The 27065-nt window shown below is 40.1% G+C and overlaps 1 protein-coding gene across 1 annotated transcript in view; it reads right to left on the bottom strand.

Moving 5' to 3' along the window:
• Positions 1 to 24408, bottom strand: part of Slc22a16 (solute carrier family 22 member 16) — a 43962-nt gene extending 19554 nt beyond the window's left edge. The window contains exons 1-3 of the mRNA XM_071613796.1: positions 24356 to 24408; positions 15890 to 16369; positions 5427 to 5544 (exon numbers count right to left, since the gene is read on the bottom strand). Coding sequence (XP_071469897.1) covers positions 5427 to 5544; positions 15890 to 16369; positions 24356 to 24408 — 651 coding nt within the window. The remainder of the gene's footprint in view (positions 1 to 5426; positions 5545 to 15889; positions 16370 to 24355) is intronic.
• Positions 24409 to 27065: the final 2657 nt, after the last annotated feature.

Raw genomic sequence — 27065 nt, 5'->3', positions numbered from 1 at the left:
CAATAAGCACATGAAACATCATTATTAGGGAAATGCAAATCAAAACCTGGAGATACCGCTCCACAATCATTAAGACAGGTACTATCAAAAGAAGAGGAGGAGGAGTTGGAGGAGGAGGATGAAGAGGAAAGAAAAGAAAAGAAGTTTTGGCTGGATGTAGAGAAATTAGAACCCTATGCACTCTTTGTGAACAGTAATAAATGGAATGTAAAAAGGTATAGCTCATATGGAAAACAATACAGCAATTCCTCAAGAAATTAAAAATAATGTTACCATATGATTCAGCAATTCCACTTCTGGGAATAAACCCACAGGAATTGAAAGCAAAGGGCAGTCTCAAAGACGCATTTGTATAGCCATTTCTATAGCAGTTTATTAATAATAGCTAAAATGTGGAAATAACCCAAGTGTCTATCAACAGATGAATGCAGAATATAATGCTAAATGAAGTTAGCTAATCCCCCAAAACTAAATACCAAATATTTTCTCTGATATAAGGAGGCTGATTCATAGTAGGTTTGGGAGGGGGAGCATGGGAAGATTAGACAAACTGTAGATAGGGCAAAGGGGAGCCATGGGGAGGAAGGGGGCAAGGTGGTAAAAAAAGATGGTGGAATGAGATGGACATCACTACCCTAAATACATGTATGAAGAAGACACGAATGGTGTGAATATGCTTTGTGTACAAGCAGAGAGATGAAAAATTGTGCTGTATATATGTAATATGAATTGTAATGCATTCTGCTGTCATATATAACAAATTAGAATAAAAATTTTTAAAACCCAGATGAATGCATAAGGAAAATGCACACACAAACACACACACACATATATATGTGTGTGTGTGTGTGTGTGTGTATACACACACACCATTAGATAAGACTGGCTGTTCAGTCTTGAAAATGAAAGGAATTCGGATACTACAACATGGATAAACCTGAAGGACAGTACACCAAGTGAAACAAGCCAGGCACAAAAGGACAAATACTGTATCATAGTTCCACTTAAATGTGGTACCTAGAGTAGTCAAAATAATAAAGACAGAAAGTAGATGGTGGTTATGAGGAACTGGGGAGAGGAGGAATGGGGAGTTGTTGTTTAATGGACACAGAGTTTCACCTTTGCAAAACAAAGAGTTCTGAAGATGCACAACAGTAATGGCTGTAAAGCAAAAGGAACATATTTAATATCACTAAACAGTACATTTTAAATGGTTAAGACGGTAAATTTTATGTTATGTGTATTTTACCTCAACAACAAAAAAAAATCAAGGGGAAACTTGTAGTTTAAAAATATGCTTATCGGGTTGGGGCTATAGCTGGGTGGTAGAGTGCTTGCCTAGCACGTGAGAGGCACTGGGTTCGATCCTTGGCACCACATTAAAAATAAATGAATAAAATAAAGGCATTGTGTCCATTTACAACTAAAATTATTTTTTTAAAAATGCCTATCATGCCAGATGCATGCCTATAATCCCAGCACCTTGGGAGTCTGAGACAGGAGGATCACAGGTTCAAAGCCAGCCTCAGCAATTTAGCAAGATCTTGTCTCAAAATAAAATATTTAAAAAAGGTGGGGGGTTGCTGTGGTTGTGGCTCAGTGGTAGAGTGCTTATCTAGCATGTGCAAGGCACTGGGTTTGATCCTCAGCACCACATAAAAATGAATAAATAAAATAAAGATATAAAAAAATGTTGTTATCTTTTTCTTTTAAAGGAGGGGGAGCTGGGGATGTGGTTCAGTGGTTAATGAAGTTCAATCCCTGAGAGAGAGATAGATAGATAGATAGAAAGATCTTTAGTAAAATTTCAATTGTAATAACCATATCTGATCCCTCTTGGGATAAACAAAGAACAAATCAAAAATAGGTATTTGGGGGGAGGCAAGGTTAAAGGGATTGAAATTTTTCCTACAAAATCATTTCACATTTGACTTTCACTGCACAAATCACAGGGTTTTTTATTTTGTTTTTGTCTTCTGTTTTTTTGCAAAATTATCCTAGAGTACCATTGATATGCCCAAAGACCTCCTTTAATCCTCTGATACTTAAATCACACTTTTTTAAGACTCATTATGTCATTATCTTCACAGGTGTTTACTTTTGAAGAGAAACCATGTTAACTGGTCTCTCTCTGCCAGATCCAGAATTTGGGCAAGGTTTGGGCATAGGTTCAGGCAGTTTGCCATTGTGTAAGGATGGCCTTAGGCCTTAGCCTAAGCAACTCCATTTTTAAAACTCCACTTGAAACCTGCAGTCTCACCAGGCATGGCATACGGAGCCCTCCAATATGATCATCAGGCATAGCCCTGACATAATCAGATCACTTATCCCCACCCTGACAAGCTCAGAGTGAAGTCTCTGTCAAGTTGCCGTCCTCAGATAAGGGAAAAAGGCCAGAAAATCAGGGTGGGGACCACCAGACCAGATGCTTTAACCCCAGGGCAAATGATGTCACTGAGAAATCCAGTGGCAGCTGATAGGGATTCAAAGAGTGGTCAGAAGCCCCAAAATTTAGTATAAATGATGGAGCAAATGAACAGACATTCAGCCATCCGACACTGATGCCCTCATGCAGGAGAGCCTGATGAGGACCTGGACTAACATCCCAACTCTTCTCATCGTTTGCCTGATCCTCTGCATCTTCCTCACAGCTCTCAAACTCTACAGCTACAAACTCTTGGCCCTGATGAGAACTGCAACTTCTCCCTATGACCCTCTCTTCAACCGGCCGTCAGCTCCACCCCAGGAGAAGCCTACCTCGGTCCCTGATCTGACCACTGAGGTCTGTGTGACTGTGCATCTGCCAGACTTAGAGCCTAAGGCTTGAGATTTTAGACATGGCACTTGAGCTTAGCATGCAGATTAATTCTAAACACTGTAAACACTCTTAATCATGACAGGCTCGTGACAGACATTCACTCTGCATGCTAAGCTCAAGTGCCAGGTCTAAAGTCTCACTTTTGCTGAGGCTGGCTTTGAACTCAGGATCCTCTTGTCTCAGCCTCCCAAGCTGCTAGGATTATAGACATGTGCCATTGCTCCCGACTAACTTTTATCATCTCTTTGTGGTGAAAACATTCAAAATCCCTTCCAGCTTTTTTGAAGTATTCAAGACATTATTGCTATCTAGACATTATGACCATCTATTGTCAACTGACTGTGCAACAGCACACCAGAACCTCTCATTTTTAACTATAACTTAAAGCCTGTTGACCAACCCTTTCCCATCTCCACTTCCCCGTTACCCTCTTTAGCTTCTGGTAACCACCATTCTATTCTCAACTTCTATGGGATCTACTGTTTTAGATTCCACACATGAATGAGGTTGTGTGGTTCTTGTCTTTCTGTGCCTGGTTTATTTCACTTAACATAATGATGTTCCATCCATGTTGTCACGTATGATAGGATTTCTGTATTTTAAAGATGGATGATCAACATCCTTGTTTTCCTCTAGACTGTAGAATGATTGAAACAGTCGGGTCTGGTTTATTTAGCACTGCACTCTACAGACAGATCAATAAATATCTGAGTAAATGAATCTGTCTGCATCTCCCATACTTGGAATTCTACCACAAATTTATTTCCCTTGAAAAATCAAAGAAAAGAGTTCCAAAAATTAAAGACCACATTTCTCAGATGTGTTCAACAGGTACAGCCTCATGTTCTTGGCTCTGTGAACAAATTCAGGGTATTTTGCAAGACTGAAACAGATAACTTTAGTATTATCCTTATAAGTCTTCCAAAAGGGACCTTCAGACTTTCTCGGTACATATGCCTCTATGGAGCCCTCCAAAAGGTCTCTCTCAACAAATCTGACCCTAGAATTATGGAGCCATGTCTTCAGTTGAAACAGAACTACTGGTTTCTATCTTTCATATGAACAGACTCTTTACATTTCTAAATATGTGTGTTTACTTTTATTTCGGGTGCAACACCTTTAATTTTCTTTCTTTAAAATATTTTATTTAGTTAGTTGTAGTTGGACACAATACATTTATTTTTATGTGGTGCTGAGGATCGAACCCAGGACCTCGCTCACACTAGGCAAGCCCTCTCCTGCTGAGCCACAACTCCAGCCCAACACCTTTAATTTTCTATACTTTAAAACATCTCTCTTCAGGGCTGGGGCTGTAGCTCAGTGGCAGAGTGCTCGCCTAGCATTTGTGAAGCACTGGGTTTGATCCTCAACACCACATAAAAATAAATAAATAAAATAAAGGCATTCTGTCCATCTACAACTACAAAGATTGTTTTAAAAAAAATATCTCTTCAACTTTGACCATCCCTTTGCATCCACCAAAACCAAACATACCACCTTGTTCCCGAAGGGTCCTGGGGATCTCTTCTGAGCTTGAAGTCCCTGTCTTGACTCTGGACCCTCATCATCCACCCTGCCCCCCAGGTGGGGTTTTTATGCATACCCTGCTCTGATTTTATTAAGATCACAAATTCTTCCCCCCAGATACAAACTTTACTCCATTAGTCTTGATCAACAACCTCTAATCAAAAAAAAAAAAAATCACTATTGTTTAATAGTTTAGAAGCTTGTCTGGAAAGCTTCATTGATCCTGGAAACAGCTTCTTGCCTGCTGCCCACTTCCTGTAACAGTTGCCATTGTCAGATGTGCCTGCTCTGTGCCAGGGGTTGCAACATGGGTGTTTACATTGAGTCTCACTGAATCCTGATAACAACCCAGGAAACAGGTATTACTTTCTATAGTTTATAGAATAGAAATCACAGCTCTAAGAGAATAGCATATTTGTGTAAGGTCATATGGCTGTCAATATATGACAAAAATGGTTTTCAAATTCCTGATCTGTCCACTGGACTCCCCCAATCCTCATAACATAAAGATTCAATGCCTCAGGCTGCGGTTGTGGCTCAGTGGCAGAGCCCTTGCCTCGCATTGAGTGTGAGGCACTGGGTTGGATTCTCAGCACTATAAATAAATAAATAAAAATAATAAAATTAAGGCCCATCGACAACTTCAAAAATATTTTTTAAAAAAGATTCAAAAGAGTCATTTATATTCTTCTTTACATTATACAAACCACTTTGACAATACCTTTTGTCGGTTTGGTTTGGGTATACAGGTCCTGACTAGACCAGAATAATTGCTCAGAAATAAAACAATGCCTTTGTCATTTTAGGGTGGGAGCATAGTCGAGCAAAAAAAAATTTCTGCCCAGTAAGAGGCAATTTTTCATGTAAATGAGTTCCATTCTAAACATAAGTCATTAATATGCCACAGAAGCTAAAGAGGGTAAGGGGGAAGTGGAGATGGGAAAGGGTTGGTCAACAGGCTTTAAGTTATAGCCAGTCCTTGATGTCTCTCACCAGATTCTAAATGAGCAAAACTAAAAAGAATTAAGGTAAAAATGAAAATATCGTAGCAGAACTAAAGTGGTAAGAGAAAACAACTCACCACAGCAAGAAGAAAGCATGCAATCACGAAGCTATAATAATCAAACGTAAATACTGACATTATTCCAAACAAAAATATGCCAGTGCTTGTGCACCACAGGACCATTCGCCTTCCTAGTCTGCAAAATAAGAATCAAACAGTGGAAGAAGGAAAGTCGGCTTGTAACAGTTTAAGCATCCATTCCAGTTCATGAGAGACGAGTTACCAATGTTTTTAATAGCTTAGTGCAGTTATTCCTACGTTTATTTTGGGCAAATCATGAATTAACACATGATTGATTCAAGAGACCAGCATTTCAGTGAGGAAGCCTCAAGCTAAGCTGCTAGTGCACACACAGTCACCTCTGGGTCATCTCACACAATCTCGTCTGCATTCAGCCTCTCTGCTTCACGCCTCTCTGGAGGTACAAACTCCTTTCCTTCCAAAACACCATTTTGCAAAATGGAGGCAGCCTGGTTTTCTTGGCTCTGTCAGGCTCTCAGATCATGCCTCTTCCCGCCTCCTCTGAGACCTTAATTGACGCATTATTTCTTTTCCCTCTATCTTTCCCTTTCCTCTAAAACTCCTTCTTTTCAGTTTAAGTCTCTTTCACCCAAAAGATCACCCCATGGCTCCTTTAGCCACCTCACATTTCCTCCTGGTAGACTCATCAGAAGGAAATACCTACTTCCTCAATTTCTATTCTTCCTCAGCTGATGGTGGCCAAGGGCAACCCACTTTCCTGCGCCTACTTTGCTGTTACCAGAGACTCCAAATTGCCCACCTTGGTCCTCTTCTGCCTGTCATTTCGGGTGGCACCGACCCTGCCTACTCATCAGGGCTCTGCTGTCCCATGGCTTACAGAACATCACTCCCAATTGTGCTTATCTCTCTCTGATGGCCCCTGTCTCAAGGCCAACCTCTCCTAAGGTCCTCTACTGGCCACACTGCTCTTGTGGTTTCACCTACTTCCCCTGCTTGGATTCCTGAGCATGTGCTATTATTAACTCTCTAATGTCCTGCAGAGCCGCCATCTTTCCTTGATGTTGTGGTTGGTATTAATTTGAATATATCTCTTCTTTTCCCCCCATGATCCATAGAGAGTACAAACTTACTGAAAAATATCCAGACATGCTCCACTCTCTTCTGGAGCTTCTCTCTCCCTGCCATCCTTAGCCTTATTATATACCTCTCCTGACGGCCACTCACTCCCTTGCATATTGGTCACATCAGAAATACTTCCCATATAGGTCTTTGTCTTTCTCTCCCTACTTTTCCGGCTTTGGCTCTAGCCTTCACCATTTCTTCCATGGTCTTATACCAGTTTTTCCAACCTCCCACCAATGAACCTCCCCACACTTCCTAGAAATGAAGTATCCTTGTCATGGCTTTGTCTCTTGTCATTTCCTTTATCCATCCTACACTTCTGCCACCCTACCCTGCCCTGCCCCGCCAGGCTTCTATGTACTTGCATTTCCTCTGCTGCACCAAGAAAACCTGTTGGTTGGGCTGAGTTGTTTGTTTGTTTGTTTGTTTTTCTTTGCCTGAAGGGTGCCAAGCTCTCTCAAGAGAGTTGCCCCTTCACCTTTAAAAAGTCATCTCCATCTGACAACTTTCATGGAGCTTTGCAAACTCAAATCAAATAGGAAGTCTTTCCTCTTCATCCCCTGGGGGTTCTTGGCAGAAATTAAGACGCAGATTGTGCAGTAGTTATGCACACTGGCCTGGGCTCAAATCCCAGCTCCACCCCCCACCCCTTCCCAAGCGAAATGAATTTTCTATGCTTTCTTTTCCTCATAAGCAAAAAAAAAAAATACTGCCTATACCTCACAGACTTCTTTAATAATATTAATAATATTACTAATAATATTAATAATATTTAATAATATTACACAAGATATTTAGAATAGTAGATAGTACTTAATTATCCATAAATGTAAATTGTTGTTATTATTTTTAAAGTATTTAACATATTTCATTAAAATTACCCATTTAAAAGTCTTGTCTTTTCTATTGTTAGCTCCATAAGAATGATATAAGATCTTATTTCTTTCCTTTATGCATAATAATATATAATGCATGCATAATATATATACAGTATAGGAAATAGCAAAGAACCGAACACCAGGAAATCACTACCCAAGACAAGTAGGAGATCATTGCCAGTCACTCAATAACTTCCTGCACCATCCTCTGTGATCACAAACCTCCTGCCCAATTCCAGCAGGATCCATTAACTTAACTTCAATGATAATCAATTCCTTGATTTTCATTCCATCGAACCACTTTTATATGCAACACTAAATGATTGTTTATAACAATATAGGTTAGTTTTGCTGTATGGTTCTAAACTTTCTATAGCAAAATAATACCTTGTGTATTAATTTATGATTTGCTTCTTTCGCTCAAATTATGTTTGAGTAATTCATCTATGTTGTTTAATGTAGCTGTGGTTCATTCATTTTCAGGGCACATATTCTTCCTACTCTAAGAATACACTACAATGCAGGCATCATGACACAGTTAGAAGACATTTATTTGAGTTCTTCACAGTGCAGGACTGTTAGGAACAATACCATGGGAGCATTCTTATGCATGTACCCATGTGGACATACACAAGAGCATGTCCAAGGTACTCATACTAAAGTAAGTGAACTATGCACATTACTAACTTCTCCACATAATGCCAAATCGTTCTTCAAAATTTTGCCAATTTGCATTCTTGATTTGCATTCAAACCATCAGGACAGGAGATTCTAGTACTCCATGTCCTCACCAACTCTTAATATTACAAGAACTCTTTACTTTAAGCAACTGGTTGAAAATAAATGGTGTGGTTATATATCATTGATACTCTTTTTTTTATCTTTTCATTAGTCATTTGGATTTTCTCTTCTATAGAGCAAATTCAAATCTTTTCTCCATTTTTCTAGTGGGTTGTAGTTTTTCTATTGGTAGAGTCCTTTGACTATTCTAGACAATAATTCTTTTGTAAAGCAAATATTCCTCTCTCTCTCTCTCTCTCTCTCTCTCTCTCTCTCTCTCTCTATAAATATATATATATTACATATGGTATTATTCTGTTATAGAAAGTTTAAAACTATATGTGTGTGTGTGCATGTGTGTGTACACACATGCCCTTCATTGGTGTCTTTTGATGGGTATAAATTCTTCTAAGGAAGTCAAATCTATCCACCTTTTTCTTCATAGTTAGGCCTGTTTGTTTTAATGATTGCCCTTCCATTCCCTTAGTTTCTGAAAATATTCTCTATATTATCTTCCTGAAGTCCAATAGTTTTGCCTTTCACATATGAATCTTTAATCCCTCTGTAAGTCATTTTTCCAAGGGTGAAGAAGGCAATTCAACTGTGTTTTTCTTCTTTGTAGCTAGAGAGCTGTCCCAGCACCGCTGACTGATACTTTTCCCACAAATATACAATGTCTTATTTGTACCATACTCAATGCTTATAATGCAAGAGATCACCCACCTGTTTGTTTGATAATGTATCTATATACCTCAACAATTTGATTCTTAAATCCTGTAATTTTCTCCATAGAGGAATTACTTTTTGTTAGCTTTATCCATATATTTCATATTTTTAGACTTTTGCAATTCAAAGATTTTTTGTTTTCAGTATATAAAAACACAACAAATCTTGACATGTTGATAATATGTCCAACCTTATTAAATGCTCATTAATTCTAAGAGTTCACCTGTGAATTTTCATATATAATTGTACAGATGTAAATAATGACTTATTCTTCCTTTCCAATCATTATACTCTTCTATCCTCCTTTCTCTTCCGTTTCTCCCCTCCACCCCTCATTCTTAAACCACTGACTAGAACCTCCAGCACAATGCTAAGTAGAGGTAGCATTTTACACATCCTGGTTTTTTTCTGGAAAAGTTTTTAACATTTCACAATTAAGATGTTGCTAGGCACGGTGGAGCATAGCTGTAGTCTCAGGTACTTGAGATGCTGATGCAGGAGTTTGAGGTCAGCCTGGGCAACATAGCAAGAGCCTGTCTCAAAAAGAAAGGAGGAAGAAGAGGAGAAGGAATAGGAGAGGGGGAGAAGGAGGAAGAAGAGAGAAGGAAGGAGGAAGGAAGGAAGGAAGGAAGGAAGGGAGGGAGGGAGGGAGGGAAGGTAAGGAAAGGGGGGATAAGCGACAGGAAAGGGGGAAGGGAATGGAAAGACTGGGAAAAGAAGAAAAAGAAAAAAATGTTGCTATACTTTGGAAGTATCCCCCAAAAGCCCATGTGTGAAGAAGTCCCCAACCTGTGGCACTATTGGAAGGTGGTAGAACCCTTAGGAGGTGTAGCCTGAAGGAAGGAAGTTAGATCACTGGGGGGATGCCCTTAAAAAGGATACTGGTACCCCAGCCCCTTCCTCTCTTTCTGATTCTTGACCACTACCAGGTAAGCAATTCCACTGTAGTGTACTATGCTGCCGCAGGCCCAAAGCAATGCGGCCAAGTGAATGGACTGAAACCTTTGACACGGTAAGCCAAAATGAGCCTCTATTATCTCAGGTTTCTTCTTCTACAGTAACAGAATGCTGACTGACACATATATTCATGCTAAATCTTATTATGGTAACTTTTATGAGGTTAACAGTATTCTTTTTAGTTTTTATCATGAGAGGATTTTGAAATTTATCAAATGTTTTTCTGCATTTATTGAATTAATCACATAAATTTTGTTCTCTAATCTGTTAATGCGGTACATTCCATTGATTAATTTCTAATATTAAATGTTTCAGGCTTTTTCTCTCTGCGTGTATGAACTTTAATTTCTCTTATTTTCTATCTCTTTGTCTGAGTTTTATTATTGATATTTTTTCTGTAAGCTATCTTCCATTTCATGAATACTTTCTTTAGCTGTGTATAGTAGATAGTTAAAATTATACAGAGGATTTGTTATTCACTTGTTTTGTATTTCTAGATATCCTGGGTATTCTTCAATTTTATGTCATTTTTAATACAACTTCCAGTTTTTAATTGATATTTTCAAGTTTATCTTTTATTTCTTTAAAGATGCTCAATATATGTTTTATTATTTGTGCATGATAATTCCAGTAAAGTCTTTGTATAGAAGTTCATTTCTGATAGCTATTGCTTCTGCTGATTCTTACTCATAGTACCTTTAATTACGTGTTCTGGTTTACACTAAACTATTTATATACCACGAAAAATAGTTCCTAAGAATCCTCTCAGGCTGAGGACTTATAAGCAAAGAGTCTCAAATTTGATTTTGCTCTACTAAGTTAATACGTTAACCTTTTGCTATTTAATGGAGCTGACAGAAAACCTCTGGGTCAGAGAAAAAAAGGACTTTATTGCTTACAACATCACAGAAAGCAATCAAGCATTTGCATGTTCCTAACAGTTCCCCTGACCTATAAGCCATGCAGAGGTGACACCCACACCTCTCACACATGTATTAGGTTGCAATAAAGAGGAACACTGGATTTGAGGAATTCACTGCTTTTACAGCAAGCAGTTAGCAGCCTAGTCTTTATGACAGAGATAACATAATCTCATATTTTAAGGTTATCGACTGCATGAACAACTCTAAGAATTGATTGTGCAAAAGAGTGGTCATAGACTTGCAGTCTTGGTATACCCAGCAAGATATAGAAGTGGAGAAGCCAGAGGGGGGCTGTCCCTGCTGGGAACCATTAGCCAAGTAGGTATGACAATTTCCTTGCCAGCGTACCCCATGTTGCTTAGTGGAAGGACTGGTGGAAATAGGACATTTTGCAGTGACATTGCATGTAGGTGACCTTGCTCAAGGACCAGGGTGGATCGGGTTTAGGGTGTTCCCGGTTTATAATCCGGGTTTCCCGGTTTAGGTTCCAGGTTTAAGGTTTAAGGTTATTCCTGCTGGGAATAGGGCGTATCCTGCTGCCTGAGTTCCCCTTGAGTTCTCACCGGATTCAGACAGTATTTTTTGGGAGACAGAAGCCCAGTGGGGGTGGATTTGGGCAGAGAACGTGGATTTCCCCAGAACGTGATTGTAGACGGCTGGTGTGAGTTCGGGAATAAAGAGTTGCTGTTTGAATCTACAAGCTGTGTGGTGGCTCGTGATTTTGTGCCCAGCCAGACTGCGGCATGTCCCTCTCAAGAAGTTTTCCTGGGAGTACATTAATTTCCTTCTTCCATAGGTCTTAAGACACTGCCAATCTGGGACCACATTAAATGATTTTTTTAGTTTGAAGGTTTTTTTGGAGTTCCCAAGTGATGTTAATTTGAGCTACACAAACAAATGGGAACTGACTTGTGGTTACAACTTCTCAAGGACTTTTAAAATATAAAGCCCTGCATCTAGCAAAGTTAACGGGTGCACAGTAGGCACTCAACATGTTTCTATAACTATCCTAAGTTTAAATATGAAGGAACTCAATTTTCTTTCAGTTAACATATTTCTTTTTTTTTTTTATTTAGTTGTAGATGGACACAATACCTTTATTTTATTTATTTATTTTTATGTGGTGCTGAGGATTGAATCAGGACTTTACCTGTGCTAGGCAAGTGCTCTAACACTGAGCCACAACCCCAGCCCTGAGTTCTTTTTTAAACAGTTTGTTATATCTCACTTTTTATTAAAGAATTATGTTTATACATAGTAGTTGGGTTCATTTTGACAGAATCAAACATGCAAAGAACCCTCATTTCCCCCACCACCCACTTTTCCTCCCCTCCTTTACTGATCTTCCTTTTGCTCCTTTATTTATTTTTTGATTGATACTTTCTACATATATGTAAAGGTGAAATTCCCTTTGGTACATTTGTATATGCATATAACATGATTTTGTTAATCTCATTCCATGTTTCTTCCTGTGGAGAGCCACTCTGAATGACCATGCCTTCCAGTCCTGAAGCCCGAGGCTCTGAACAACCACGACATTCATGGTGACTTGGGCATTGTCCCAGCTCAGATAGCAAGGTGGGTCTTCACGTATAGGTGTACCTGCTGGGGTTGAGTTACACTCACCTGGTCCCTTGTAATCTTACCCCTTCTGCCCTTTTATGGATAGAACTTTCTAAGTAAGAACAGTGTGTCACACGCCCCCAGCAACCCCCAGCACCCCCGAAAAAAGGCTCACTTCCAAACATACTCTCTCTCTCATCAGCCTCTCATGACTTTCTCTTGCCCTCCCTTTGGGGGAGCCTGAGGCTGAGAGTGGGGGGAAGCTGTCCTGAAGCTTGTGTAAAGGTAAATTGTGTCTGTTTTATTTGTGTCACCACAATTTCACGCGAGCGATCTTAGTTCAGCGGGTCAGATTGGCATCTTCCCATTTCCGTTCCTTCCTCTCTCCCTCCCATTCTCCTTTTTCTATCACTTCTTCTACTTCCAAATGTATTTGTGTATACAATCCTCCCCCACTGCCTTCTTTTCCTTATTTTGCTTTAGCTTCCACACAGAGAGAAAACATTTGACCCTTAATTTTCTGAGCCTGCCTTATTTCACTTAGCGTGGTATTCTCCGTTTCCATCCATTAGCTGACAAATGCCATTATTTCATTCTTCTTTTATGACTGAGTAAAACTCCAATATGTTTATGTGCCACATTTTCTTGGTCCATTCATCTACTGATGGGCACCTGAGTTGATTCTATAATTTGGCTATTGTGAATTGTGCTGCTATAAATATTGACATGGCTGCATCACTGAAGGTGCTGATTTTTGATCTTTTGGACATACATCAAGGGGTGGGAGAGCTGGGTCTTATGGTGGTTTAATTCCTAGTTTTATGAGGAATCTCCACACTGCTTTCCAGAGTGGTTGTACTAATTTGCAGTCCTACCAACAATGTATCTATGTACCTTTTTCTCCACATCCTCTTCAGAATTTATTATTATTAGTGTTCTTGATAACTGCCATTCTGACTGGAGTAAGATGAAATATTAGTGTACTTTTGATTTGCATTTCCCTGATTGCTAAAAGACGCTGAGCATTTTTTCATATATTTGTTGGCCATTTGTGTTTCTTCTTTTGAGAAATTCATTTGTTTCTTTCATCCATTTATTGACTGGGTTATTTGGGTTTTTGGCATTGAGTTTTTTGAGTTCTTTATATATTCTGGATATTAATCCTCTATCAGAGGAGTAGCTGGTAAAAAGTTTTTACCCATTCTGGAGGCTCTCTTTACATTTTTTTTTATTTTAATATTTTTATTACTTGTTGATAATTTTTTAAATTTGATTTATTTGGTATGTGGTGCTGAGAATCGAATCCAGTGACTCACACATGCTCGGCAAGCACTCTACCACTAAGCCACAATCCCAGCCCACTCTTCACATTCTTAATTGTTTCCTTTTCTAAGCAGAAGCTTTTAATTTCATGGCATACCACTTATTTTTGGTTTCATTTCTTGAACTTTAGGGATCTTGTTAGGAAAGTTGATTTGTGTGTCTCTATAATGGAGTATTGACCCTATGTTTTCTTCTAGCAGTTGCAAGGTTTCTGGTCTAATTCCTAAGTCTTTTTTTTAATATCTATTTTTTAGTTTTTGGGGGACACAACATCTTTATTTTTATGTGATGCTTAGGATCGAACCCAGCGCCCCACACATGCCGGGAGAGTGCGCTACCGCTTGAGCCACATCCCCAGCCCCCCTAAGTCTTTGATTCATTTTGATTTGAATTTTGTGCAGGATCTAATTTCATTCTTATACACATCATAGGGATATCCAGTTTTCCCAGCACCATTTGTTAAAAAGGCTATCTTTTCTCCAACATGTATTTTTGTCACCTTTGTCAAGTATCAGATGGCTCTAAGTGTGTGGGTTCAACTCTGCTCCATTGATCTTCTTGTCTATTTTGATGTCAATACCATGCTGTTTTTTCTACAGTAGAATACTGTAGTATTCTTCAGGTTCAGATATGTGATGTCTTCAAAATCACTCTTTTTGCTCAGAATTGCATTGGTTATTCTAGGTCTCTTTTTCTTCTAAATAAAATTAAGGACTATATGTCCCACTTTTGTCATATAGTAAATGTACATTTATTTAGTACACTTAATACATGTGTCTGAAATATTTTTTAGTCTCACGTGTTAGGCATTGAACATATTTCAACAGAAAAACCCCAAGAAATTATTTGTACAGTAGCCTACAAAATGAAAACAGTAATGCATAACACCTACGAGCATTCTATAAGATGCACGGCTCTGATCACAACAAAGCCTACAATTTTTCTCTGGACATGTTTATTAAACTGGTATACCCCAAAGGCAAGAATTTCTGACCTAAGCTATTGTCTTTTGGTCCCCAGTGCCTAGCACATGTCTATAAAATTCACAACTGTAGAGACCACATAGATTAATCTCAGTAATTTAGATACTTGAAGTATGGTCCATGTGTATACAGAGATGAACTTTGCTTTAAGATTTATATGTTTATTTTAATGAGAATGTTTTTAAAATATGGTCATATGGTTTGCCTGATGATGTCTCCTCCAAAATTCATGGAGGAGAATCCCCAATGTAACAGTAATCAGAGGTATGGCCTTTGGGAGGTGAGTAAGTCATGAGGGATCTCCTCTCATTGATAGAATTAGCATCCTTATTAAAGGGCTCAAAATTGAATGGAGCTCTCTCTTGTCTTTCCATCGCTTCTGCCATATAAGGACACTGCATTTGTCTCCTCTGGAAAGCACAGCAACAAGATATCTTGGAAGAAGAGAACAGCACTCACCAGATACCACTCTTCCTGATACCTTAATCTGGGACTCCTTAGCATCTAGAACTTCGAGAGATCAATTTCTATTTTTTTTAAATATTTTTAAAAAATATTTATTTTTTAGTTGTAGTTGAACACAATACCTTTATTTTATTTATTTATTTTCATGTGGTGCTGAGGATCAAACTCAGGGCCCCACACATGCTAGGCAAGCGCTCTACCACTGAGCCAAAACCCCAGCCCAATAAATTTCTATTTTTTATAAATTACCTAGTCTATAGTATTTTGTTATAGCAGCATAAAGAGACTAAGATAAGATAATATATCATATCTTCAGTTTTGTAGATATTATTTGGACCAGGCTACTCTTCTTTAAAAACAAGTCTATTTAAAGAAATTAATTCAAAATAACAACTGGTGTCTATTAAGTAATTATATGTTCCAGGAAACTTTCTTCTATATCAATTTTGCAATAACCCTTTAAGGTGAGTGATTTTCTTTTCATCACAAGCTTATACATACACTAAAATTCTGAAACACTGATGAGTAAGGCAATTTTTCTAGGGCCACAGTTAATAAGCAGTAGAACCATGATATATACTATCTACAGAACCCTTAATACTATATTATTCTGTATCCCTAAATACATAATAATCAGTAAATAATGGATCAGTAAAGTATTTAGAGAGAAAGTATGAAAATGACTGAAGTGTTGAACATAATAATTCCCAGTCCCCTAAAAAAATCATAGAAAAAATAAACCCCACACTGATGCAAAAATCTTAAGTATTTCCATTTACCTGTCAGAAAGGTAGGCAAAAATGATTGCTCCCAGCAGGACTCCAAGCATAATGAAGGGCTGGATCATATCCGCATACCATTTCTGGTCACAGACCAGATCCCACATGGTCACCGCAGTGTTTTCCCACTTGCTCCGGTCATAAACGTAGCCATCAGAGCAAGAAATGTTATGCTCATAGCCATCGTATTCATAGTCCAAATGCGACATGTTCTCCCTCCAGATCCTGCTACATCTTGTGAGCTCCCAGATCTCACCATCCTGCAGCTCCACTGAAATGTGATCTTTCTGCCCTGGGGACAACAGGGTCAAGATTTCTTCCAACCTCCAATGAGAGACATTCTGAAATACAGCCCGTTTCACTTCTCCTGGCGGCTTGCAGGTATACTCTGGGGTAATCAACATGAATATAGTAGACACGTAGTGGATACCACAAGAGACATTCTGGTAGGCACATATAAAATACAGGAATATCTGTAATCTGTAAAGGGAAGAAAAGCTAGTTATTCTGTCTGCCTAAGGGCTGAAAGCCAGGGCTGGGGTGGTGGCTCAGTGGTAGAGCGCTCGCCTAGCATGCATGAGGCACTGGTTTCGATCCTCAGCACCACGTAAAAATAAAGATGTTGTGTCCACCTAAAGAAAACTAAAAAATAAATATATTTTTTTAAAAAAAGAATACAAGAAAATACGAAGGATCTCCAACAGGTTGACCTTAAGATATACAGATGGGCAAATATAGAAATAATTGTAGGTATGTTTGTATGTATGGGTCAGTAAATATATTTCCTAGATCTGTCTACAGAGAAAGCAGAGAAGCAATGACAAGCCAACAGAAACAAAATATCATTCTTCAAAGAAAGGAGCCATAAAAAAAAGGATGATCTAAGACCAAGACAGGGGACAAGCCCAGAGTATCTTACACTATCAGAAAATAATGAAATAAATACTCAAAAAACAAAAGGATGAGGACATGTGGAAGAGACAAAGGAACCAACCTGAAGAAAACTCTCAAGGGCCAACCAAAGCTGAAACAATCTGAGCAACAAAAGAAACAGGGTAGTATATACCAAAGTAAAAAATAAGTATGTATGAATCCATATTGTGATAGCTAATTTTATTTGTCATCAAGGTTAAGGGAGGCCCTTAACATTACTGATAGATGTCTCTCTCTATAAGGGCGTTACCAGAAGAATTAGTATTTCAGTCAGTGGAGTGAATATGAAGGTGGACTTAATCCCATCACTTGAGGACCTGAATAGACCAAACAAGCAAGACAAAAAAAGGGCAAATTCACTCTCCCTGGGTCATTCATCTACTCCTGCCCGGAGATAGCAGCACTCCTAGTTCTTGGGTTTTTTAACCCAAACCCAGATTTATATCATCAGCCCACATGTTTTCAGAACTTTGATCTGGAATTGATTTACAGCATTGGTTTTCCAAGCTTGCCATTGTTCCCCAGTTTGCCCACAGCCTAGGAGTTTTGGCCTCCATAACCATGTGAACCAATTTCTATAATAAACCCCAGAGATAGTTATATAAATAGATAGGTAGGTATGTTGGTAGGTTGGTAGGTAAGTAGGTAGGTAGATAGATAAACAGGTAGGCAAGCCAGCAGGCAGACAGGCAGATGGATGGATGGATAGATGGATGGATGGACAGATGGATAGACAGATAGATGATAGACAGACAATAGATAGACTATCTCCATATCCATAGATGCTACACATGAATTCATTCAACTGTGGGTTGATAATATTCAGGGGAAAAAACCTGCATCTGTATCCAACATATACATATTTTTTGTCATTATTCCTAAACAATGCATCATTCCTAAATAACAACTATTTGCTTAGTATTAAGTATAATAAGTATAGAAGATTTAAAGAGTATAGGAGGCTATACGTAGATTATATGTAAAGTCTACACTATTTTATTTAAGGGACTTAAGTATCCACAGATTTTGTATCCTCAGCAATTCCTGGAACCAACCCCCATGAAAACTGAGCAACAATATACATAAATAGAGCTACCTATCTATCTATCCATCTATCTATATCTATTATCTGTATATAGATATCCCATTGGCTTTGTTTCTCTGGATAACCCTGACAAATATACCACAGTAGCATAAAGAAATGATTAAAGAGATAAATAAAATGGGAAAAGAGACCAATCTTTCTTATAGTAGAATTCCAATTATTATCTGTAGATATTTCTCCTCTCTGGGAAGTATTCCCTGAGGGTGTGCTAGACATAGTGATTCATTTCCAAAGAATAGAGTAGGAAAAAGAAGGAAACGGTGGCTTTACATGGAAAACATGATCTTCACTAAGTGATTATAGTTAACATCCCAGTGACATTATGGGGATAGAACGGTCCCTGGCTCCCCAAAGACTATGTGCTTTTCTTTCCAAAAACTGTAAACCTAGTTTAATCATGAGAAAACAACCCCATATTGAAGGTCATTCTATTGGTTCCCTGGCCAATATGCCTAAAGACTGTCAAGATCATTTAAAAAAAAAATACAAAGAAACTTCCAAAGACCCAAGAGATGAAGATAAAATGACAACTAAATGCAACACACATGCAGTGGTACTCTGGACTAGATTCTGGAACAGGAAGAGAACATTCATGAAAAAACTAGTGAAATTCAGATAAAATTTGTATGCCATTAATAGTAAACTGTTAAATATGTTTGACAAATTGCCAACTATGTAAAGATGCTAATAATGAGAGAAACTTGGTGAGGGGCATACAAGAACTCTCCATAGTATCTCTGCAACATTTCTGTACGTCTAAAATTATCTTAAATAAAAGGTTGATTTTAAAAATTTTTTAAATCAATGTAAAGTCTCCAAATTTACAGACTCCATCCAATAATGACATATTTTCTGAAATAAAAATTATCTCACAAGGACAACTGTGACCACAGGACAGAAGGGTAGAATATATAAAATTGGAATTGTCCTACAAAACTCAAATCCCTGGAATTGAGTCAGACAAGTCCTATGAGCAGACAACTGAATTATTAGATTGAAAACCGTGCTGGGTATGTAGCTCAGTGGTAAACAGCTTGCCTTGCATGAAGAGGCCTTTGGTTCATTTCCTAGACAACAGAACCATTTCAGATAATGATCACTATTATCTTAAAACCACTGTAACAGGAAGTAGAAAATACTTCCTGTCAGATCAGACTGAAGCAAAACTGCACAGTTAACACATGTGGTCTGTATCACCCTTCCTATGCGGCAAACCTGCCCACTCCACCAGATCTCAATGCTCCCTCTCAATGGAAGGTTCTTTTGAGCATCCTTCAGCCCAACAGTTGCCAATCTATTTATTTTTTTTTTTTATCTGAGGAAGCTTTATATTTTTAGAAATTTTGAGGACACTAAGGGGCATATCTTAACACAGGTCATATCTACCAATATTTACGTATTAGAGGGCTGGGGATGTGGCTCAGTGGGTACAGCACTTGCTTAGCCTGTGTGAGACCCTAGGTTCCATTCCCAGCACCACAAAAAGACGGGTGTGTATTAGAAACAAAACACGAGAAATTTTAAAATATTTATTAATCCATTTAAATGTAATAATAATAAACTCTTTGCATGTAACATTAACTAACATATAGCTATAGTTGTCAAAACAAAATGAAACTCCCTAGATTAAAATAGAAGAAATTGGTTTCTCTATCTGCACCTACATTCAATATGATGTGTTACTGAATGTCAACTGACTTATGGAAAACTACTGTACATTCACAGAAGAATGAGAACAAAGAAGGGAGCTCATGTCTTGGTATCACTGGGAAAAGACTATGGACCTCAGAGACCTGCTGATCTAGCCTGTTCTTTTTTTTTTTTTTTTTTAAGGGAGAGAGAGAGAATTTTTTAATATTTATTTTTCAGTTTTTGGTGGACACAACATATTTATTTTATTTTATGTGGTGCTGAGGATCGAACCCAGCGCCCGGCGCATGCCAGGCGAGCACGTTACCACTTGAGCCACATGCCCAGCCCTCTAGCCTGTTCTGTGCTCCTTTCTCTCCACTTTTTTCCCTTCACACACATCACCTACTTTCAGCACCTCTTTATCTTTCACCACCTGCTTCTCTCAGTCCTATCTTTCCTTTACGCTCCTCACTTTTCCTTTCTCATTTGCTCATTTCCTCTCCCTGTGTTTCCTTCTCTTCTAGAACCACAATGTGTAACTGGAGTTGACTTTTTAAAAAATATCATGTGAATGCTTCCTATTTCTCTACCAAACCAAAAAGCAAAAGAATCCCATAAAAGGTTGACGTGAAATTCCATCAGGGTAGAAACTGCAGTCAGTCACAAAGCAGTCATCCACACAGCTCTGCTTCCACCAGGAAGATTCTAGATGGGCCTGTCATCTCCCACTCCTCACCAGTTCACACATTCTACTAATGCTTTACGTTGTTGTTTTAAAGTTTAAGCATTTTCACAGTTGTTATCTCATTTAATCATAAACATATTTTAATGTTTGTAGGCCAGCCAAAATATACTCACCAATCTTTGCTTAATCAGTCTTATAAGTAAAATGGAAAGCTAATCTAACTTAACAGAACTTCAATAGTTTTTTTTTTCTTTTTGTAAATAGAGCACCTGAGTGTCACTACTTTGCTACAAGATATCAGAACCATCTGCCCTTGAAGTTAGTGAAACTTGAATTCCCTAAAAGTTACCAGTAGTCAGTACCAATGTTCCCAAATGTAATTTGTAAGTTAATTTTTAATGCTGTTGTGACTGCAAAACTTTGGGAACTTAAGTGCCCATTCACAGGAAACTGGTTAAAGAAATTGTGGTAAAAGCATGTATACAGCCTGGAAGATGCCAGAGTGGCATGGAGTCTTCATTGCTAGGATCTAAAACATATTGAGAGCCCTGATGCCAATCATCACTGAAGGTGGTAGACCAGCATCTATCTGCTACTCATCATGGCAAGAAAGGCCTCGGGCATCAGACCCACTTAAAACAAAATCCTATTTAGGCCTAAGAGATATTCTATAATCACTCTCACTTGGATATACCTGAAACTGCAGCATAAATCATGTATGATGCATATAATTCCTTAATGCCCCCTCTCCAAATTTCAATTCAGCAAATAATACAACTCAGTACCTGCAAATGGCAGGCATGTATTGCTTGACCCGAAGCATTTGGCTTTGTACTTAACTAGTCTCATCCCCTGGAGAGGCTCCACGCTGAGAAGCTCACAGTCTGCTTTCCTCTCCTAAAGGGGATTAAGACAGTGCCTCCTGCTCTTAGAAACACCTACTAAGACATGAGAGGCAAGTAGTAGGGCTCTCCATTTGGCACTTTCACCTAGGTTTCCCTAAGAGAAGACTAAATGCTCACACACAATAACCTCCCTACTTATCAACAATAAAGACATGGTACTCTACAAATTTGTACAATTTTATGCATTTATGTATCCATTAAAATAAATTTAAATTAAAAACAATAGAAAGACCAATTAGAGCAAATAGAGAAAAATTGGATACCGCTAATTTCACAGTCTGCTGTAAGCATTGGCTTGTTATCCTTTCCCTCCTATAAGCCACTTTTCCGAGGTCAATTCTGCCCGCCATTATGGGGACACAGGGAACAATAACAGACATAACCTATTGGGAACTAAGGGAATAAGACTTTTCCATACATTATTGCAGCCAACTAAGAACTGTCTCCTCAAATCCATTTTACCCCTTCTTCTACCACCACTGAGCCATGCCTGACTTTGTGGGTGAGGACAATGGGAGCACTGTCCATAGAGGGAGCCCCAAGATGTGGATAGCAGAGCTGCCCCCTGCGTGAATCCCTGAGTGATCCAGTGGAACAGATCCAACCCTGGACAGTAACTGAGGAGAAACAAATTTTCAATTGAAGGATCTCTTTGATACAGCAACCTTAGCCAAACACAAACTAATATGATCAACTTAGTAAATCCCTGGAATACATAGGGAAAGTAAGGTATTATCAGTACCACCTACCTCATAGAGTTACCATGAGAATGACAGGCTGCATGTGGAATCCTCACAATGAACATTTCTACTATTATTTGGAATCATTTCAGGTACTATTGTTATCCTCATTTTATGGATGAGGAAGGGGTCAACAAAATGCTCAAGACCATATAGTTAATGTATGGTAGATTACAGGCAGGATAGGAACTCAGACATTCAACCTCAGAGCTAATGTCTTCATCTCCATACTATTCCCAGGATAGCACTGTGGTTGAGACTATGGGCTGTGAAGGACAATGGACTAGCCTCCAACTCTGCTCTGCAATTATTAGATGACTGAGGCAGAAGCCCTAGTTTTCCCATCTCTAAAACTAGGGTGTGCCAAACTCATAGGGCTGTAGTGAGGATTAAAGAAGAAGCCTTCAATAAGGTAACTATCAAGAGGGAGCAGGGAAGAACTGGGGCCTCCTCCTTCTGCCCCCATGCTTCCTTTGTGCAGAATTCTAGGCTACCTTCTGCCACAGTCTGGCTGGGCACAAATGCCGCAGTCTGGCTGGGCACACAATCACGAGCCACCACACAGCTTGTAGATTCAAACAGCAACTCTTTATTCCCGAACTCACACCAGCCGTCTACAATCACGTTCTGGGGAAATCCACGTTCTCTGCCCAAATCCACCTCCACTTTGCTTCTATCTCCAAAATATACTGTCTGAATCCCGTGAGAACTCAAGGGGAACTCAGGCAGCAGGATATGCCCTATTCCCAGGAGGAATAATCTTAAACCTTAAACCTGGAACCTAAACTGGGAACGCCCTAAACACGATTATCTTAAAACCGGGAACACCCTAATCTGCCTTGGTCCTTGAGCAAGGTCACCTACATTCAATGTCGCTGCAACATGTCAGCAACATGGGGTACGCTGGCAAGGAAATTGTCATACCTACTTGGCTAATGGCTCCCAGCATCTCCCCCCTTCTGATTAATTAAACAACAAGCAATGTGGCTTAAGGACCGTGCCTGGTAGGTTGTCCAATTCAACATATGGTTCTTACCCGTCATCGGAAAACTGACCTTTAGGCGTCAGCCTCCTGTCTTAGGTTGATACCACTGCAATTGAATCATACCCGTCACTGACTACCGGTCCAGCATACAGCCATACTTGTGGATAGGTCTATGCACCAGTGGGGGGGTGAGGTTCTTTGCCTCACCTCTGTTGGCCCCCAAATTTGGCCTTGGTGCCAGTGGGGGAGTGAGGTTAATGTGGCTTATGGACCGTGCCTGGTAGGTTGTCCAATTCAACATATGGTTCTTACCCGTCATCGGAAAACTGACCTTTAGGCGTCAGCCTCCTGTCTTAGGTTGATACCACTGCAATTGAATCATACCCGTCACTGACTACCGGTCCAGCATACAGCCATACTTGTGGATAGGTCTATGCACCAGTGGGGGGGTGAGGTTTGTCATACCTACTTGGCTAATGGCTCCCAGCAACCTTCTACCCTGAAGAACAGCCCACACATCTTTTCACAAAGCCTGAGAGGAAAGGAAATCAGGAATTAGATGATTCCAGCTTTACAGACAGGAAATGGAGAAACAAAGTGTTCCCAAAATCACATTCGAAGTGTCAGGCCAGGCTTTGGAGTCAACCCCAAACCTTTAGCCATCAAGTTATGGGGCCCTTCACCAGCTGCCTCTCCTCTCAAAACATTCTGGGTCAAAGAGGAGCATTTTCCTTTAAGTGAATGCATACATACATTCATACAAATATTTAATTTTTAAAAATCAACTTAACAAATGAAAAGAGAACAGGTGAGAGTTAAAACTGAAGTTCCAACACACGATATCTGCAGTATGTGATCACCACCAGCCTGTCTGACAATCAGTAAAATAAGGATCCCAACATTTCTTGTGCAGAGTCCCTATAGGCATCAAATGAAGAAGTGTCTGTAAAAGTATCCTGCACGTTGCACCTGGCACAGGTTAGGTTTCTACAAATGGCAACGAATAACGGATGTTCCTGGGAAATATCTACCTGCCAGGCACAGAGGGGACCCTAATCTACCCAGTAGAATGGGGAAGGCAGTCACAGGAGAAAATGGAGGAGCCGGTTGGGCCAGTTAGAGACGTGTGCGTCCTGGAACAAGCACTACTTCTGTGACCCCCCCCCCTCGCCTGCTGAGACCTGTCCCACCTGTTCCACAGCAGGCAAGCAGGCACACCTGGCGGGCCCCTCACCCACCAGGCCCAGGGGAGCCCCAAAGCTTCTTTGTTCTCTACAGGAAGGTAAGGCCGCCAGAGACCCAGGGGACAAGCCCTGCTCTGGGCCAGGCTTAGGGTCACTGGTCTTGGGACTTCCCCGCGGTAAAGGGGAGTGGAGAAGTTTTAGGTACGTGAGCAGAGAACGCAGCTGCAACGGAAAGAAACCGACCCCACCGGCGCCTCCACCCACGTGGCTCCAGCTCCCCCAGCCCCTCCTCCCTACCTGCCGAAGTGCCCCATATGGTCAAAAATCAGCTCCAAGTTGAGGACCCCCATGTTGCAACCTTTCCCGGACTCGCGTGGGGCCAGATTCTGGTCCTCACTGCGTTGCTCAAACGCCAGGTCCCTCTGAGCACCTCTGGCTTCTCCCCTCCACCCCCGCCTCCTGAGCAGCGCCCTGGGTCCACCGAGCCTGTGGTCACCCTCTTGCCCTCGACCCAGCTCCTCCTCTTCCCACGCCCTCCCCACTGCCGCGTGCGATCCTTGGTACTCAGTATCCACGTGGCCTCTACGCTCCAGGGAGGCTCGGGAGCCTAGCAAAAGGTCACCCGACCTGTCGCCCAGGCTGGGAATGCAGAGACCCTGGGTGGGTCTTAGAACTGCAAGAACATAACTGTTCTCAGCAGGACACACCTTACAACTTTGGCTCTCAAACTTTCGTGCTTAATCCAGTAAATCCAAAGTTTTCAATTCGGTGAGTTTTTCAGCGAAATTAACAAAGGTGCATTAAAATAGGTTGAAAATAATAATCTAGAATTTATTATATTAATTGTGTAATTTATAATCAATAATATTAATTTCATTAATATTAATCACTAATCCTTAACCTATTTTTTCAAAAGAATAGAAATCTAAAAATATAAATATTTGTTTCAAAGTTACCATAAAGACCCGGTGTTGAGATCTGATGTGGTAGAAGAGGGATGGCCACTGACAAAGTTCCTTCTGAAAGAGTCCTATAGAGATTGTCGTGGACTCTGTTCTTCCTGGGGCCAGAGTGTCTGCTACAGTTATCAAGTCTAAGACCTTCCTCGGGAGAGCCCAATCAGAGCCTGCCTGGGGAAATTCTAGAGTAAAGTGTTTTAGTATACTCTACTCCCCCTAGGATCCTCCTGTCCCATCCCCTCTATCATGCCCCTGCCTCCATGCTGAAGCAATTGCCACACACACACACACACACACACACACACACACACCTAGCACTGTGTCCTACCCACTTGAACGCTTCCAGCTCCAAATAACCTTCTTTTTCTCTCTCAAAGCCCTACTTCCCAAGACCAGAGAATCTGGATAGAATTTATGCTAGTATTAATTACCCATAGAAAAATACCTAGATACCTCTCCACTGACTTCAAATGATAATGTCCCCAGCATTTTGTATCCAGGGCCTTCTTCTCTTCTTCCCCTATATGCACTGTCTTAACTGAACATGTTCATTCTCCTGGACTAGAAACCAGAAAATATCAGCAAAAATACTTGATAAAGCTAAGCCCTGTGTAGGAAGAGAGAGCTGTTCCCTGCTCAGAGAGGGGAGGGCAAAGACAGATGAGCCTGGTTTCAGAAGTCATTCAATGGAGAGACTTGATTGGGATTCAATAAGGATCATGATCTAAGAGTTTAGGACTCTTAGGACTGTTTAGGACATAGCAAAGGGTGGATTTTGAGGAAGGGGTTTACAAGGGTCCCAGGGAGTAAACTGGTTTCACATTTTCCATTGAAAAGTTGAGCCGTTTGATGTTCATTGAAATTACTTGGGGATGTTCCTGAAATGAACAGCAAGGAATTTATAACCTCCTTCTTCATGGGCAAGAATTCCCTGAAATAATAAAGTCATATTAATGAAGACCTTGGAATAGGAAAATGATGTCAAGGTAGACAGTCAACCAAGTGAAGGTAGATGATTTCTGTTCTTGCCACACACACCTATAGGTCTCTCCAGCCTGCCCGTCTCTCATTGTCTTAGACCTTTATTCCCAACTTTACTGGACATCATTTGTTCATGCCTCTGGTTACTAGAGTGCTTTCTCTAAAATCCTTGGCTTTCAGAGTGAAGTTTCATCTCCTCACCATGTCCTCCAAGGCCTCCTGGGGCTGGATTACTGTTTACTCTCAGGTCTCAGCTTGGGTCATGCTCCCACGCAGCCCCTTTGCCCCAGATTGCAGGACCCATCAGTCTCCATGAAGGATGGCACTCACTCATACCACCACACCTTTGCCCACATCATGATCTCAGCCTGGAAATCCCTCCCTATGGTACTTCTGGTTAAGTCCTACTAATCCTACAGGATCCTGGTCAGTTTTCATTTGATGTTTGATCCCTGATGCCAACTAATTGAAATTCCAACTGTTTTCCCCAGTGTAAAAAGTGGGCTCTGGAGTCAGAACCTCCACTTACCACCTATGGGGTATGTGATCTTATATGAGTCATTTAACTCTCCAAGTGTTCTCTTGAAGGTAATGATAGTGCCTCCTTGATGTGAGTATTGAAGGAGACCATGTCTCCCAAGTTTCATCATCCAGCTTTTAGTGACACCTTTGTGATAATTATCATACCTCTATAGGTTATGGTTTAGATATGAGATGTCCCCCCAATTTTTTGTATTAATGCAGGAATATTCAGAGGTGAAATGATTAGATTATGAGAACTATAATGGTCCATCCTAGTTTGAATAGAATAACCAGATGGTAATTGCAGGCAGGTGGGACATGGCTGAAGGAGGTGCATTGGGGGTGTGCCTTCCCTGCTGCCCTTTGTCCCCTCTTTCTGTGCTTCTTGGCCTCCATGAGATAAGTAGTGCTTCTCCACCACACCCTTCCACCTGATGTTCTCCCTCACTTGAGCCCAGAACAATAGAATCAACCAACCATGAACCTCTGAAACCATGGACCCCACATAAGCTTTTCCTCCTCAAAGTTGTTCTTGTCTAGTTTGT

This window comes from Marmota flaviventris, chromosome 6, assembly GCF_047511675.1.
Source record: "Marmota flaviventris isolate mMarFla1 chromosome 6, mMarFla1.hap1, whole genome shotgun sequence".
Classification (NCBI taxonomy): Eukaryota; Metazoa; Chordata; class Mammalia; order Rodentia; family Sciuridae; genus Marmota; species Marmota flaviventris.
The sequence above is the reverse complement of the archived record's forward strand: the minus strand, read 5'-3'. Positions and strand labels throughout refer to the sequence as shown.